This window comes from Castor canadensis, chromosome 3 (assembly GCF_047511655.1).
Source record: "Castor canadensis chromosome 3, mCasCan1.hap1v2, whole genome shotgun sequence".
In the NCBI taxonomy this organism is placed as follows: domain Eukaryota; kingdom Metazoa; phylum Chordata; class Mammalia; order Rodentia; family Castoridae; genus Castor; species Castor canadensis.
In genome coordinates this window covers 148,901,503-148,920,332 of record NC_133388.1, presented here as the reverse complement: position 1 = coordinate 148,920,332, position 18,830 = coordinate 148,901,503, and the positions used below count along the sequence as shown (strand labels likewise).

Below are 18,830 nucleotides of genomic sequence, written 5' to 3'. Positions count from 1 at the left end.
GAATTCATTCTTACTTGAGAGGAATCTAGCAAAGTAAAGTTTTCAAAAGCTGAAGTTTATTCAATATTTTATTAGTAGAAATGAATGCTACTCAAGTGAGTTTAAAAAGTACTGACTAGAGATCCAAAATATTATCTGCAAACAAAGGAAGAGTCTGTACATTTTTCACAAAATGTTTAGAATGAGGAGAAAATGATGAAATTCAACAGCCTCATACATTTTTCCTAACCAATTTTCTTACAGATTGCCAGTGAAATCTTAAAGTCCTCTGACCCTTGTCCTACTCACTTCATGTGCTACATGAGATACCACTGACCTCCTTTTCAAACCTTTACCTTCCCTAATTTATGTGACATTTTTGTCTTTCAGATCTACCTTTCTAATTGCTACTTCTCAGTTTCTTTTTATGCTACTCCTTAAATGTCAGCAAATTCCAAGGTTGTGAACTCCCAATTTTTTCTTGTTCTGTGTAGGCTCTTCCCAGTAATTTAAACCATGGAATAACTGCCACCCTCTCCTCCCAATATGTGACTCCTACTTCATCATCTCTAGCTCAGACCTCCCTTCTGATTTCCAGACATGAATTCACAAATGCCTGCTGTACTGAATGCATTTAAAGAGACCTTGATTTAAATGACACCTAGTATGTGCATACATATATATATATATATACATATACACATATATGTATGTAAAAATGGATACACACACACATATATCTATCCATCCGAGTTACCCATGTGGTATTACAATTATCCATGTTGTTGTGCATACACACATATATATATATATATATATATATATACACATATATGTATGTAAAAATGGATACACACACACATATATCTATCCATCCGAGTTACCCATGTGGTATTACAATTATCCATGTTGTTGACAGGATTAGTGCACTAAGGCTGCAATAACAAAGTGCCTCAAACTGAGGTGCTTAAAATAGCAGTTTATTCTTACAGTTCTAGGAGTTAGAAGACCCAAATCAAAGTGTTGATGAGGTTAGTCCTCCTACAAGTGCTAGGGGGAGAAACTGTTCCATGCTTCTGGTGGTTGCCTACAATTGTGGTTTTCTCTTAATTTATAGATATATTTCTCCAACCTCTGCCTCTAATGTCAAATGACCTTCTCCCAATGTGTCTTTTCCATGTGTTCATGTGACCTTCTCATAAGCACTCCAGGCAGTAGATTTAAGACCCACCCTGCTGCAGTATTAACTCAAGTACCAATGTTTCTCAACTTATGATAGGTTACACCCTAATAAGGCCATTGTTCAATTGAAAATATCCTAAATTGAAAATGCATTTAGTACACCTAACCTACCAGACATCACAGCTTAGCAACACTATATACTGTAAAGTACCGGTTGTTTACCCTCATGATTGCCAGGCCAACTGGTTTATTGTTATTGTCCAGCATCACAAGACAGTATCATACTGCATATTGGTAATCCAGTTAAAGACCAAAATTCAAAATTTGAAGCAGTTTCCATGGAATACTTACCACTTTTGTACCATCATAGACAAATATTTGTAAGTTGAACCATCATAAGTCAGAGAGCATCTGCAGTTACATCTATAAAGACCTAATTTCCAAAGAAGGTCATATGCTAGGGTTCAGATTGACATGAATTTTGGCAGAATGTTGACAGAAAACCAGTCCCCTAGCCTCAATGTCAATTTATAAATAACGAGAGCAGGGTTTTCAGAAAATGGAAATAAATTTTATTATCCATCACATGAAGAGGAGGACAGAGAAAGCCAACCTCTCAAAGTTCTATCATCACACTTTCGTTTTAAAAGGGAAGTTCTGGAGCTCAGTTTGAGTATGTGACAAAAATGCATGTCTCAGAATAGGTGCTGGACTTCGTTCTTCAGGTGGCCTGGCACCACATCTCCGAAGATGTATGTCTTGGCTGACAGGCTTACTTTTCTGGTGGTCAAAGAGAGTTAAGGGGTAGAAGACTACCTGATTTAATTGAACAGTAAAGGGTGTTAACCTTGTGCTCTCCAGAATGCAGACAAAGGTGGGGAGGGGTGGCAATGTCAGTTTGTTTAACAAGCAGAGTAAATTGGCCAGCATGCAAGCTGGCTGCACTAAACTTTTTTCCCTGTTGTAGTGTTGGTTACATTTCCCCACTGTCAATTTACTCTTTCCATTTCTATGGAAAAGAGGCATCACAACCATCTAACTGTTTCCTATGTGAAGTTAACTTGTGGACCCAAGTAAGGAGTCATCAAAAGTAGATTTTTAAACACCCATTACAAGAATATTAGTCAATGCACTACACTGACCAAACTTTCATACTCTTCCATTTACCCACATAATTTAACTTGCTTCTCTCCCTTTTTCAAGTCTTGTTTCTTCCTTACTACAGCTGGTTATCTTCTTTCTTTTTTCAATTATTTTTTTCTAAACCATAGCTAAATTTCATCCTTCTGATGCTTAGACTTCTGCTATGGTTTTACATCAGTGTCAACTGACTTTTCAAGGAAAATTGTAAGTGATTTAAGATCCTGTTAAAATGTGTAAGTATATGTTAAACAACAGCATATATAACACAGTTAAATAACATAAGCTAAGCACTTCAGGACAAATGCTGTATGTTCTCCTCATATGTTGAAGTTAAGTAATTGTTCATAGAAATAGAGACTGACCAGTGGTCACTTGAGATTAAAGAGCAAAAGAGACAGGAGGGACAGAGAGAGGTTAAATAGTACATACCAAAATACGGTTGGATAGAAGTAGGTGCACAGTAATTTATTCACAGCAATTTATTATAGATTTTATAAAAAACTATACAGAAGTTTGAAGATTATAAATGTTTAAAGAGATAGAAATGCTAATTATCATTACACATTACATACATGTATAAATTACCACAGCATAGTTCATAAATATGTATAATTATTATGTGTCTGTTAAAAAATAAAAAGAAAGAAATGTAAAAAAAAAGAGAGAGAAGTAAAATCTCAATTAAAAAAAAAAATCTAATCATCCTTTCATGTTTGGCTAAACCAGAAATCTTAAAGTAGAGAACATCTTATTCCTAAATGTACATGAAAACTTTCCAAGAGTCTGAATAAGCATAGTTTTTAAAAAATTGGTTTCAAGATATGCACTCTAGGTGTATACCCTTTCTTGAAATCAGTGTTTCTAAGTATAGCTGCAAACAACAAGCTTTTCTTTCCCATCTTGCCTTTTACGATGGCCTTTTTTCCACTTTATACAAGGAAGGTCTGCATCTCACCCATATAAGTCTTCTACATTGCCTTATTGTGCTAAGACCACTGCAAATCCAAAGAGACAGTGACCAACTATGTGGTTTTTTTTTTTTTGCCTATAATTCTGATTGAATTTAAAGAAATGAAGAACTACCAAAATTCTATTCTTTTTCATCAACTTTCTAAAATGAGTTCTCTCTACTTTTAAAAACTCACAAAGTTTATTATAACAACAAATCTTTATTCCCTCATATAAGCACATAAATAAAATTTACAAGTCACAAGCATCTCAAAAGGTGATTCAATGAGACTTTCCTTCTATGTTTGTTTATCAAAATTTGTAAAGTATTTTTGCTATTACCAAATTTTTCATCATATAGTTATGAGGAATAATTCTTTTAAAACATACTCCTTTGGCTAACTGACCACTATTTTTCTCCCCTTGTAATGGCATCCTAATGAATCTTAGCTTCCTTCTGCAAAAAAAAAAAAAAAGAAAGAAAGAAAGAAGTAATATGAACTAGAAGTACCACATATCACTCAAATGAATCATAGTCATAAAATGCATGTCCATCAGTTATTCCCCTTCTATCCCTTTTTCTGTTCAGTCACAAAATTCTCCAAAGAAAAACATATCCATAGCTTCTGTATGCATACAGGCAGAGAATAAGCTCAAAGATTACTCTAGAAAAAAAGTAGGAAACAAAGAAAAGAAAATTAAATACAATGACATTAATGTTCTAGCTCTCACAAAAATATATAATAGTTGAAATATATTTGAGATATCAGCATGCTTTCTAATACTGTTTTCAGTATTTTCCCCATGAGATAGGTTTACACAACACAAAGTGGTGTGATTAAGTGGTAATTATGTGGTCAATTAGGGCTTATAGGTAATTCAGGAAATGAAGAAACATTCTCCTTAGGTCACTTTGAATACCTGACTTTATAGTTAATGATGCATGAATTCTCGACTTTGCTTTTCATAGATTTTTTTAAAGTATTGAGGCATATCAAATAAGGTCAAACAAAAGTTTAGAAGTAGCAAGCTTATTCAACAAGCAATTAGTAAAAAATCTCCCTTGCCCTAGGTCTTGTGAAGTATAAAGAAAAAACATAATTCCTGACCTTGAGAACTTCACAATCTATGATGACATCATTCAATTAAGTTGCTTCAAATATCCTTTTTACTCTTATGACCACCAAGTTCTTCTCACCAAAACTCTATTTTTTAATGCCTCTTGGGTAACAGAAACAAGACCTTATTCAAGGTCCTACAAACACCTTGAACTGAACCTACACAAAAAATAAGAGCTCATTTTTTTCCCATAAACTCACTACATATAAACATCTGCTTTTTGGATTCATATTTATATGAGAATCATCTACATGAATTTAGTCTCTTATAATAAAAACTTGTGATTCTAGATACTTTACTTGAGTTACCAAACCTTGAGAAAATTCACCAAGTCCTGTGAGTTCTGCCTCTAAAATATTTTTTCAATACCTCTTTTCATCTCATCAGCAATAATCTAACTTATTAGAGAACTTCTTCCTTATCTCCATACTTTCATGCTACCCTTCAATCCTTGCTCCCATCATTACTCCTTCTCCAAAATATAAATCTATCTGTTCATTTGCTTATAGTCCACATTGGGTCCTTTTTGCAACTTAATATCAAAATTCCTGAGCAGGAGTTCATAACCTTGCTTTCCTCATTTTGCCTTTCCAGACCCAATTACCACCTTCTCCTACACACACATACACGTACTATTCAACCATACCAAAACACTTCCTGAATATGTCATGTTCTCTTGCATCTTTAAATGCATTGCTCTTGAGACTTAGAAGAACAGTCTTCATTTCTCTGTCAAAGGTCTATTCATCCCTTAGATAACAAACATCCCCTACAAAGTCCCTCCTTGACATTCCCAGCTAAGTGTGAACATAGTACTTTCTCTATATCCTTTGTTATTTACCCTTGTTACTTGTTATTTACTATTTATTTATATCTGTACATCCCCCATTAAATTGTGAATATCTATAGAACCAATCTGTAACTCATTTGTATTTTCTGTACATAAAGTAGAAGCTTAAAAGCTGCTTGTTAGATGAATAAACTTCTAGTCATGCTAAGACTAAGAAAGAATGAATATGTAGAGCATGTTTTAATAGTGGAACTACTCTAAGGAACTTGGGAAAGAAGGGAAAGGAAAAAAGAAAGAGCATCAACAATATTGTAAAACATAACATACGTGAGGTAGAGGATATAACAATATATATTGAAAGCTGTTGAAAAAAAAGGGGTGGGGAGTGTAGGGGTAAGGGAGAGTAATGGAAGCAATTGAATGGACCAAAGTAAAATATACTCACAGTGGGGATACATTGAACAACCCTTTTGAACATTGACTTAGAAATTAATAGTGAAAGACAGGACTATAAAATTTGTATAGTTGGGGGAGATGAATGAAGGAGATTAAAGTGAGGGATATGGTTGATGAACTTCATATACCTATACGAAATAGAACAATGAACCTCTAATTGCTTGAAGTACAGCACAAAGGTGGTTGAAGGGAAGAGATAATGGGGGTGATCTAAACAATGTACGACGTAAGCCTATTTGGAATTGTCACAATTAATCTGCCCTGTACAGTGAATATATCCTAATAAAAAATTTTAAAAAGAAAGAATAAATGCATGATTCAAAATGTCACATGATACACAATAAAATGTATTGGGTATTCTTATGCTTTATGTATTAGTAAAACTTAAATTCTAGCCAGGCACAGTGGCTCACACTTGCAATCCAAGCTATTTGAGAGGCTAAGATTAGGATTGCAGTTTGGGGCCAGCCCAAACAAAAGTTCATGAGACCTCATCTCAACAGATAGTTGGGCCTGGCCATGCACACCTGTCATCCCAGCTAGGTAGAAAGCCTAAAATAGGAATATCGAAGTCCAGGCAGTTCAGGCAAAAAGCAGTACTCTTTCTCAAAACTAATCAGAGCCAAAAGGGCTAGGAGGGAGGGTGTGTCTTTTACGGTGGAATGCCTGCTTAGCAAGCATGAGTCCTGAGTTCAAATCAAAGTACCATTAAAAAAAATAAATTTAAATTTTAAAATTATGACAAAAGGAAACAATGTGATGAAATTTTTTTCCTTTATTGTTGTGCTGGGTGGGGGTACATTGTGGCATTTGAAAAAGTTCTTACAATGTATCAACTATATCACACTTCAATTCACCCCTTCCACTGCTCTCCTTTATCCCTCCCCCCAATTCACGAACAGTTTCAATAGGTACTTTTGCATTGCATGCATGTGTACACGATGTGATGAAATTTATCATATTTTGGTTTTATGGACCTATTTCTGTATTAATATGTATTTAATTTTCTTACACTGTAGCTCAAACTTCACCATTCTTAAACGGGCTTATAAATGTCTTACTCACTATGACACATTTGAAGTATCTTGATGCTGATACGGGACCTTTGACCTTTGAAGGATGCATAAATTATATTATGATCATTAAAAAGTAAAGAAAGAAAAACACCCATAGTCTAAGAATCTGTAAACAATTATAGATGTAATGCATTTGTGGACCAAGTAGGGGATAAAGATTCATGAACCAGAGGCTCATTGTAAGATTCCCCTAAATAGACTCTACATGTTCCAATGTGAACCCATGGACTCTAGTTTGGAAAGGAGATGGAAAGAGAATATGTGGACATGAGAGATGAGATGGATAGAGCCAACATGGAACCAAACAGACCCAGGGCCAGACATGGAAAAGAAGAGAGAGTGTGAGAGTTCGGAACAAAACCTCTGAGGAAATTCAGATCTTTAGGAGATATACTAGTTTATTCACCCTATTCTGCACTAGTCTATTAGTATGTTTTCTCAGAAGGGAAGTTCATTCAAATACATCAGCTGTATTTTTCCATTACTGTCCTTCAAATTACCACAAACTCAGCAACATAAAATGCTTGTTTATTAGTTCATGGTACCACAGATCAGAATTCTGGGTGGACCTGGTTAGATTTTCTAAAGATTCAAAAGGCCAAAATCAAGTCGTCAGTCAGTCCAGGTGAGGCTCCCATTTGGAAGCTTTGGAGGAGGACCTACTTTCAAACTTATTCAGGTTGTTAGCAAAAATCAGTTCCTATGGATATAGGACTAAGGTCCTTGTTTTCTTGTTGCTGCATCTGGTGCTTAAGTTCCTTGTGCTGAAAGGCACTAACTTGTTTGGGTCTATGAATTAGGAGCCAGATTTGACATCTTTATCTCCATTTCTGTATCTGTCTTTACTCTGAGCCATTCACTTTGAGTCACTTTTAAATCTAGGAAGGACAGAATATCTTTACAAGGAGGGGTGGACAAAACTGCTCCCAAGGAAGGGAACAGCAGAGCCTCCACAGGACTGACCACCACCAGGTAACAATGACTTGTTTATCCTGACCAGATAGCTCCTTTCAAGAAATGGTAGCCATAACAGTTTCTCCCAAACTCCTTCCAAAACAAGGACTGAAATAATGACCAACCAGGGCACTCCTGTGACTAGGACTGTTTAACTATGCATACCTCTTATCTCCTGCCCTAATTCTTTTTCTATTTAAACCAAAAGCTCTGTACCCCAAAGATGGGCTGAAGTGTTTTCTTTCCACAGCATTGTGTTGCATAGTAAACCACCTTTCTCAGTTCTTCACCATTACTTGCCTATTTGGCATACTAGGGCAAGTGGCCAGACCGTCATGACATGTGGAACCCCAGAAATGATCAGTTAGCCAGGGATAATTCTTATCCTGTCACTGTCCAAGACTCATGCAATTTTTTTCAGGTTCTTCAAAGTCAGCAATGGAGGATTTATCCCTAGCTTCCCCATTGTGCTTCAAATCTTTTTTTTTTTTCCTTTGTTCTTTTTTTTGTGTGTGTGCTTCAAATCTTTGACTTTCAGCTCTGTGACCAGCTGGAGAAATTCCCTGCTTTTAAAGGGCTCATGTAGTTATAACAGACCCACCTGTGTAATCTCCTTACCTTGAAGTGAACTATGACATATAAAAAGGAGTAATTATGTGACTAAAGTCTATCATGTTCATTGTCCCCAGGATTATGCAGGACATGTATACTGACCACAGGGCATCCTGGGTCATCTTAGATTTCTACCTACTGTGCCAGCTATACCTGTACTACTTCTAGTAATGCAATGTTTTTTAAGGTGCTGAGAGTCCAACCCAGGGCCTTGTAGATGCTAGGCAAGTGATGATTTAATGACAAAATCACAGTCATTACTGCAATATTGTCAAGAATGACCATTTGCTGTTTGTGGATTTTAATTCCTCCAATTTTAGTAGCAGTCTGATAAGTAAGCACACAGTTTCTAATTTCTCAAGAACAAGTTTGCAATCCACCAGAACTATTTCTATTGAATTTTAATGTTTGAATTGTTCTATTCAATTACAGAAAGGGGAAGTTAGTAATCTCAAACATATAAGGAGGGTGAAAGTACTTTACCTCTTCCCTGTACACATATCCTCATGGACAGAGCTCTCTCCCTATGCTTTTTTCTCACTTAGCCCAAAGAGCAAGCCAGTTGGAACCCCTGTTATAAATGAGAATGCTGATGCTCACCTACACAACCTGGTGAGAAGAATGCGCCAAAGAACAGCCCTGTACAAAAGAAAGTTGACAGAGGGAGAAATTTCCTCACCTGAAACCAGCCCACCTACTGGTAAGCATTGTTCCCTGGAAGCACAAGTATTTTGCAAATGTTACAGTTTGGGTTCCCTAAAAGCAGACCCCAAGACAGTGATTTGGGTACAAATGAACCCAGAGTTTTGGACCCAAGGCCCAAACTCCTGGGATTCCACATGCTAGGTCCAGCACTCACTCTAATATGTCAAATAAAGAGGCAGGGAAAGGACATGCCTTGGGAAGAGGCCTAGTAAACACTCAGCCCATCTTCAACCATCTTTGGGATACAGACACAAATGATAGGTTTAAATAGTCAAAGAACTGGGGACAGGGGACCAAGTTATGCATAGTTTAATAGTCCCAGTCACAGATGTGTCTGGTTGGCTATTATCTCAGTCCTTGTTCTAGGAGAGGTCCCAGAGTTGTTATCTGGAGGGTGATCCATCCTGAGGAGGCTCTACTGTTAGGGGTAGTTTCAGTTCCTTTTCATGAAGATGTTATCGTTCTGTCCTTTCTTGAATACAAGGTGATTGTAAAGTGACTGCAAAGAGAGTGGCTTAGAGCAAAGACAAATACAAAATGAAGGACAAACGCCATGATTTTTTCCTGTGTTCAGTTAACTCATGGACCTGAGTAAGGAGTCCATGCTTTTCAGCAAAATCATTCTGAGCACCTCTTGTACAAATAGTTTATTTTGAGAGTGATAAGAGAGAAAGAGAAGGGAGCTAATATCTAGATGCATTAATAAGAGCTCTTTCCCTACTCTACCTCCTGCCTCACAAGGCTTAAAACAGCAGGAAAAAACAAAAAACCTAAGAGTTATCCTAATGAAAGAGGAAAAGCTGGTTCTGCTGGGCCTGCTGTTAACTCCCAGCACTGTGGGCAACCTGCTCAAGAAAGCCCTCAGAAGGGCAGAGTCATAGAGAGCTCTCTACTGGTGACATTCAGGTCCAAGCCATATACTTGGGCCACCACCAGTAGATACTGTATCAGGTTTTATTGCAAATATTAAATAATACCTAGATATACAAAGTACATATTACAAAAATATAAGAATATTACCTGAGTATATCCAACAAAGACATCAATAATGCAATCACATAATGGATGGGATAATTATCAACTTCCCTAATAATTACAGAAATTTACTTACAACAAAAGAAGAATAAAGCTCAGCATAAAATGATACAAATTATGATTATACCTACATAAAATTCTTACATGTATATAGAAAAAGAAAAGAAGAAATTTTGGATTAATACCACAAATACTAATCAAATTGATAATTACATGGGATAGAGTTGAGGGCAGTTCGTTTTTCAAAATGAACTGTGTATTGTAAAATGGTTTATTTTTAAATAGATGAGACTAAGACATCTCAGAGTCATTATAGTTTGATAAAGATGCATTAAAAATCATATTTTGAGCTTTGTTTAACCATAGCTTAAAGGATAGGTGTGAAGGATGTGTTTTAGGACCTTTGTGAATGTGAGGTTTGATTTGTAATACCTCCGTGACACCTTATTACTTGCTATGTAATTTACTCCTAAACCTGCTATGTATTTCCCAAATTCTAGTGTTTTCAGTACTTGGATATTTTCCTCTATTTCATTATTTTATTTTATTGTGTGTATTTAAGGTGTATAACATAATGTTTTGATATATAGATAGTGAAATAAATGCTTCATCTGCTTGTATTGAGGGGGAAGATTTTTAAATATTCTATCTTTATCAACTTCAAGCTTTTTGCTCATTAAGCTAACTTATGCTAACTTAACCTATTAAAATGTTTTCTCTTTTTTTTTCTCAAGCAAAGCCTACAGCTGTATCATCAATACAGGAAAGCAATTCTAAGCTAAAAAAAGAACATTGTTGTGGCATGCTGTGTTGCAAATTCCAGAAGGTGCCTCTGACAAAGTACCTAAAAAGAATTAGACTTCCAAGAAGCATAGATTCATACACAGGTACCATCAAACAGTATCCCATTGGGAGGGCTTGCTATCACCAAGAGTCCTTTTGACCAAAAGTCATAGATAGCTTCTGATTTCCTACATTCTGAAGCAATCCAGAAAGCATAATTTAAGCTATATAATTTGCAAAGGATTGTTTACTCCTGTCTGGTGAAGATAAGAGATAAAATATTCCTAGCTATTTTTAAGGGCCTGGTCTGTACCTAATTACCTTTGGAAAGAAGGCCCCAAAGCACTCGGCAGTATGTATTCTGACAGACGCATAAAAATTTATTATACTGTGTCCATCTTCTTCTATGGCTTCACACAGTTAATTATTCTAATCAAAAAGATACTTTCCCATGGCCTCCCATGGGCAGAGGAAGGGAACGTGTAAAGGAGCGTGGACTGCCTTAGTGGGTTGCTTCACTGCTCTCTCCTCTCAGGGCTACACCCTTCTGGAAGAGGGGTCTTTTCTCCCACCTGCCGTGGACATCCTGCAGCTTAACTGCTGGGAGTGGAGACCTTTTGTGGCAGTGAGGCCTGAGCAGGGTCCCTCTGACTTTTCTTGGGTTCCCACTTTCCTGAATTTAAGTGTGGTTACTCATTGAGATAGAGGCGGGGCAGCCAGGAGACAGGAAGGAAGTTGGAAGTGTTGGTAAGATCTTTCTCCATTCCTTGGACAGCACAATGCTGCCTACTCTGGAAGCAAAATTGTGTTGAATAAACGTTTAGGAGAGGCCCTTACTGCAAATCACTTATCTCCAGAGAATACTGCCTCAATTTGACCAAACCAAGAAAGAGAATTTTTCAGTGTTTGTTCCATGCCTTTTGCATGACTTGTGTGGCTGGATTTCTAGATCGACTGTATCTGCTGTGGCTCTTGCTTGTCGCCATGGCTTATAATTGGAACTGCTGGCTGATACCACTGCGTCTCGTCTTTCCATATCAAACCCAGCACAACACACATTACTGGCTTATTGTGGACATCATCTGTGATATCATCTACCTTTGTGATATGCTACTAATCCAGCCAAGGCTCCAGTTTGTAAGAGGAGGAGAAATAATAGTAAGTGGGGTTTTGGAAAAAGATACAAGCAAATGAACAATAACTAATTGAAGTACAAAAAATAAATTAACAACATTGATTTATTTAATGTTTGACTATCTGTGCATGGAGAGGTCTTTAACACACAGGAAACCCTCAATAACATTGATAAAATAATGAAACTACCACTGAATGTTCACTGCATACTAAAGAACATATATCTCACTATGCCTTAGTTTCCTCATTTTCAAATGGAAATGCAATAGTACCTTGATAACACTGATAGGAAAGTTTGCACTGATGAATATAAAGTACTTGAGTGAATATTAAGTGTCAGGTATCATTATTAGGCTAGGCCATTTGTTTTATAATAATGTCTCAATTCTTTCAATGACACTACCAAAAAAAAAAAAAAAAAAAAAAGATGCTACTACCCCATTTATAGATAACAGAACTGAGGTTGCCAAGGGTAGGTGATTTGGTCCAAAGCATAAAGCTAGGAAGTGGGAGAGCCAGTATTCAAACCCAGGCTTTACCTCCAAAATCATGCTGGTTCAAGTCAGCAAGTAGTCAGTAGTGCCGAGTCTGTACAGTAAAAACCATACACACAGTTTGCATAAATAAGGTTCCTAAAATGTATAAATTACCAATACAAAAAGAAAAAAAACAGTTTAATATACAGTCCTCATCTGTTTGTATAAGGAATAGAAGCAGTTGTTTCCCATCACAGTACAGTCTGCCATTCACTTCAGGATTTTTTTAAGACAGGTACATTTTCACTCATTAGAGGCTACTCAATCTTTTAAGCAACAAGAGTAGTGTTATGAGAAGGCACTAGACTATAATTTGTTTAGGGGACAGACTGTGTCTTATTTATTGTTTCATAGTCAGCATCGAGATGCAGTCCCTGCACACAGTACAGAAGTCAAGCCAATGTTTTGAGACCTGGACACATTGGGAAAACCTAACTTAAAAAACAAAGCTTTCATCACCTCTTAATGCAAATTCACCATGTTGCCCAGTAGGGTGGCCACGAGGCACGTGTGTCTATTCAAATTTTAATTAACCATAATTAAATGAAAGTAAAAATTCAAATTTCTCAGCCACACTATCCATTTTTCCAGTGCTCAACAACCACATGTAGCTAGCGGCTACCATTCTGGATTGCACAGAAGAGTTCCACCATTGCAAAATATTCTATGAAAAGTGCTATAAGGGACTGAGAGAGTAATGAGGCTCAGGTTCTCCATTGAGAGTTAGCCCACAGAGACATGTGACTTGCCAACATGTGCAAATCACAAGAACACAGAACACACCACAGTTATTTATTTTTTTAAAGAATATGGTATCTTCTAGTCTACTTTGTTTTCAATCTGAACTTTCCAAACTCATCACATTCTGTGTTTTGGGTTTTTGTGTGTGTGTGTGTGTTATTTGTTTGTTTATTTGTTTTTTACATTACTGTGGTTTGAACTTAGGGTTTCCCACTTGCTAGGCAAGTGTTCTACTGCTTGAATGATACATCCAGCCTTTTTTATTCTGATTATTTTGGAGATAAGGTCTTGGTTTTTGCCCAAGCTGGCCTGGACTGTTATCTTCCTGTTTATGCTTCCCTCTGTAGCTGGGGTAGCAAGAGTGCCACCACAACTACCTTTTTCTGTTGAGATGGGGTGGGGTCTCACAAACTTTTTGGTTCAGGCTGGACTGAAAACACAAGCCTCCCAATCCTCCTGTTCTCAGCCTCACAAGTAGCTAGGATTACAGATGTGACTCCCTGGTGCCTGGCTAGCTCATCATGGTCAGATGAAGTGGCCTGCCCCCTTAGAAACTAGCATTCTTGCCCTTAGGAGAAAGTATCTTCCTATAGATTTATTCTCAGTATTGGAATTTCATAGTCTATTCAGTTAATCTAAGACAGAAACAGAAACATGTATTTTACAAGGACATACCCACATCTTACAGCACCTACTACTTGGCCCCTTCCCTGGCTAACCAAGAAAATGCGTCCTTTCTGACTGAAGTCTGCTGTGAGATCCTTCTCACAAGTCACAGCAAGGGCTCTAGAGAGCATGCCCTTCAATGTCTGAGGAGGAAGAGCAAATCAAAGTGTGCATTAACTTAAAGTATACATGTTTTTGGAGAAGACAGTTAGGTTCCTTAATCTCCTGAATATTTTCCTTTGAATCTCTAGGAGATCTTACATTATCAAAAATCTGAAAGGAGTTGCTTTGGCTATTTTTTTTCTTTTAAAAAATTTATTTTTCTGGGGAGTGACCCCTATGTTCAAAATCTCTCCTGGAAAGAAATTCTAAAGGGAAGAGCCAAAGCTGTAGCAAAAATTTGATCAAAAATATCCCTTGTGCAGACTGCAGAGCATTAGTTAACTCACCAGCACTACCCCAGAGCTCACTGGCAGCTTGATGAATGATGATGACGGTGTACAAATAAGAAGTAAACAACGCCAAAAAAAGAGCACTAATTTCAACCTCCATTAGATGCACAAAGGGGGAGAAAATCAATGTTTGACAAATGGAAAATGACAAAATCAGTAAAGGGAGACTTTTATTTTCAATTTTCTAAGAGGTCTTTGCACACAATGGAGTGTTAAGGCCAAGAAAAATAACCAATGAAAACACACTCAACAAGCTCTATTTAAAATGCATTATCACAAGCTACAAATATAGAGCAGAAACTAATTGCTTTGTTTATTTGTAAGAAACTTAATGGTTTCTTTAATTTAGAGTAGGTAGTTTTAGCCTTTGAAACTTGATTACATTTTGTGCAAGATTATGTACTCTGAGTCCCTAATCTGAAGACCTCACTACATTAACCTATCCATGCTACCTTTGGTGTACACCACCAACTATTCATTCACCTATTCAATGTTATTACCTACATTTACCAGGTAGACATAGCTAACTATTCTATGTATGTACATTTTTAAGAAATACTGCACCAGAGTTTGAAGATGGAAATATCAATTCTGTAAGGCCTTCAGGGAAAACAGGCAGAGGTGCTAATAGCCACAATAGAGGGAATCAGGAAGGTTTACAAGTTCTCCACAACATTTATTCACAATATCTTCCTTTGAAAATAGTGGTACATAGCCATGTTTATTGCAGCACTACTCACAATAGCCAAGTTATGGATCAGGTTAGGTGCTCACCAACAGATAAATAGATAAAGAGAATGTGGAATATTTATACAAAATGGAGTATTATGCAACTAATGAAGAAGAAAGTTATGTCATTTGCAGGAAAATGGATGGAACAGGAGATCATCTTTTTTTTTTTAGTGATGCAATATATAATTTGGATCTGATTCAGTAAATTGTAGACAGAGAAATTCCCACCTAAATCAGCAGTTTCTTACAGGCATATAAAAATGATCATACTCACATCCCAAGACTGCCAAAGAAACTCTTTGTTTTATACTAGGACCTTGTTACTTATTTAAGTGATCACTTTTCAGTTTTGAAGATTATCTAAGTCACAAGATTAGAGTAGTCACCACTTAGACTTCACCTATAATTAATTTTAAATTGCGTGGTTCCTCAGAAACAGTGAACAGCATGTTATTCATACAGCACAGTAATATATTTTATGCATTGGTGTTGATGGGATTCATTTTATAAGACTGACTTTAAGTAGCTCCCATTTTTTTTATCATTTTTACATTTACTCACATGTATATAAATTGTTTGGTTCACCCTCTTGTTCTCCGATATTACTAAAGAGAAAACATAAGAGATAATATGACAGGCATAGCGTTTTTGCTAGTCTGAGATAAGGATAGCTATACAGAGAGATTCCTAGCATTGCTTCCATGCACATATGTATTACACCCATATTGATTCATCTCTACCACAACTTTTCACTACTTTCAGACCTCTTCACTACTTCCTGGTCCCCTTCCCATAGTGGCCTCAGCCAGTTTAAGATTACTATATTCACTCCTCTACAGTGAGCACATCAACCACATTCACGTTTTTTATTTCTTCCCTTTTCGTATTCTTTCCATGCACGTTCTCCGCTTAGTGTGTGACCCATGTCCAATAATATTACTGCATTTGCTTTTGGTCTATAATCTGCATATGAAAGAGGATATGTGATTTTTGGCCTTCTGAGCCTGGCTGACTTCACTTAAGATGATGTTTTCCAGTTCCAGCCATTTACTTGCAGATGACAAAATTTCATTCTTCTTTGTGGATGAATAAAATTTCATTGTGTATAAATACCACATTTTCTTGTTCCACTCATTAGCAGTGGGGCATCTTGGCTATTTCCATAGCTTGGCTATTGTGAATAGTGCTGCACTATTGAGCAGGTGCCCCCATATTATTTTCCAAAGTGGTTGTCCTAGTTTGCATTCCCACCAGCTATGTATGAGGGTTCCTTCCCCCCTCCCATCCTCACCAACATTTGTTTTTCATGGTGTTTTTGATTATAGATATTCTAACAGTAGTGAAATGGAATCTTAGTGTGGTTTTGATTTGCATTTCCTTTTTGGCCAAGGGTGGTGAGCATTTTTTCATGCATTTTTTGGCCATTTGGACTTCTTCCTTTGAAAAAGTTCTGTTGACCACATCTTTATTGATTCATTGATTTGGGGGGAATTTAGTTCTCTGTGTATTCTGGTTATCAATCCTTTGTCTGATGTATAGCTAGCAAATATTTTCTCCCACTCTGTGGGTGATCTCTTCAATTTAGAGGCCATTTCTTTGCTGTACAGAAGCTTTTAGATTTCATGTAGTCCCATTTGTCCATCCTTTCTCTTAGTTGCTGGGCTTCTGGAGTTCTACTGAGGAAGTCCTTGCCTATACCTTTAGCTTCCAGAGTATTCCTTGCAGTTTCCTGTACTACCTGCAAGGTTTCGGGTCTGATATTAAGGTCCGTAATCCAGTTTCAGTTGATACTAGTACAGTGTGACAGGCACTGCTTCAGTTTCAGTTTTTTACTGGCAGATAACCACTTTTCCCAGCAACATTTGTTAAAGAGGCTGTCTTTTCTCCATCGTATGTTTTTGGCCCCTTTGCCATCAAAAACAGATTAAACTGTTATTTAATCTACATTACAGTTGTTTCAGATTATATTCTTTTTGATGTACTTCTGTCTGTGCTCTGTAAAATTATGGAATTGTTTATGAGAAGAGGCTAATAATGAGTAAATATGCTAACATCTGAGTAGAGCTTCTTCAAAAACTATCTGTTGGAAAAGGATTTAGGTGCAATTAACATGTCCTTCCTAAAGTAAACCTCCCCTGAAGAAATGTTGCTTGCATAATGAGGAAGCTTAAAAGAGAGAGAATTAAATAGGGTGACATTTTAAAAATAAGTGCCTAATTGTTACCTGTAAACATGCTGATCCTCATAAGGCTAATGATTCAAAATTTATTTAGTGCTCTAAAGAAGAGGGATTCTAAAATCACTAGATGGCATTTTCACTTAATCTAGCAAGTTTTAGTTGCATTTACATTTATTCAGTCACAGGATTATCGACTACTCTGAAAGTAAAAGGATAAATGTGCAACAAAACATTCTTCCTGGGTGGAGGGAGACAGTAGTATTTTAACTTACTTGTTTGGCACTTGAAGTGTGTCTGCCCCCTATAAGCTCTGAAAGAGCAGACAGATTTTGCTCAAGGTTGACACATGATATATAAGGCTATCAGCTTAATACTGTCTATGTCTACTTGTAGCTCAGGAAGTCATTTTATTTCACAGTACAAATCATTAAATGGGCATATTATGTATTTTCTAACATTGTTCTGTACAATTTAGTGTATGTATGTAGGTAATATTAAAGCCCAAAAAGTGGGAAAGTCAGCAGCAATTGGAGAGTTAATTAAATAATCTTCAACATTGCTTGTCAGAAGTTTAAAACCTCTGAACTTGAACAGTGTGTATAATTGTCACTGCTTCCATATGTCCAAGTACTAATACTTTAATCAACTAATGAAGGGTGCATGGAAAATCTCTTCTTATATATAACAGGAACATATAAATCCAACATTATCATTAATTATTTTAAATCTGAATATTCATATTAAATGACTCCCTACTCATCTGGTATCTATATGCATTTACTGAATACCTACCATATATTAGTCACTATCAGGAACTGAAAAAGCACAGGTCAAACTACTCATCCACCTTTCTTACTTACTCATGTATGAAGAATAGAATGACAAAAGAAAAATGATGGAATTTTATGCTGTAAAAGTGAGCCCAAGGGTGCTATGAGTCTCAAGGAAAACCACTGGAAGAAGGACATATGTGGTCTATCATGATGATAGTTAGAGTTATTTGCACCCATCCATCCCTGCAATAAAAGAAACACATGTCTTGAGCTCTGAGACTAACATGGGCAAAGTGGCTAAGATGAGAAACTCTGACACATTTGCAGAAATGCTAAATAGAGTAGTTGTGAGATGCTGCAGGAGGCCAGTGAGACAGAGAATGCAGAGGTGTTTCTTTTTCTTACAATCATGTACACTTACAGGATTTTACATAAATAAGGATCTGACATAGAGTACTTAATAATGCCCACCATTGTAGAACAGATAGAGGGGGAACAAGACTTAATTAACACAAGGAAATCTTTGGCAAAAGAAGAGAATGAGCACAGGAAAATTTTAAGAGGAAGAATCTATAGAACTTGGTTGTTGGTTGGATGAGGGTTGAGGGAGAAAGCGGTCCAAAATCATGAAACACTATAGATGAGGTTGCTCACAGGATGTGCAACAGCAACAGAAGGAGGATCTTAATTAGACTTAAGGGGAATGGAGAATGACAATGAATTCATTGGTGCAAACACTCATGAAAGTAATATTAGATGGAAGTAGAAATTTGGTAGCATCAGCATATATGGTGGTCCTTGAAACTACAAAAGTGGGTGAGATTTTTCCAGAAAG

General features: G+C 36.7%; 1 protein-coding gene across 1 annotated transcript in view; it reads left to right on the top strand.

Annotated features, from left to right (window-relative positions):
* The window catches only part of Cngb3 (cyclic nucleotide gated channel subunit beta 3), a 148,158-nt gene that overhangs the window by 57,422 nt on the left and 71,906 nt on the right, over positions 1 to 18,830 (top strand). Inside the window, exons 4-6 of the mRNA XM_074066994.1 lie at positions 8,805 to 8,959; positions 10,734 to 10,886; positions 11,732 to 11,940. Coding sequence (XP_073923095.1) covers positions 8,805 to 8,959; positions 10,734 to 10,886; positions 11,732 to 11,940 — 517 coding nt within the window. The remainder of the gene's footprint in view (positions 1 to 8,804; positions 8,960 to 10,733; positions 10,887 to 11,731; positions 11,941 to 18,830) is intronic.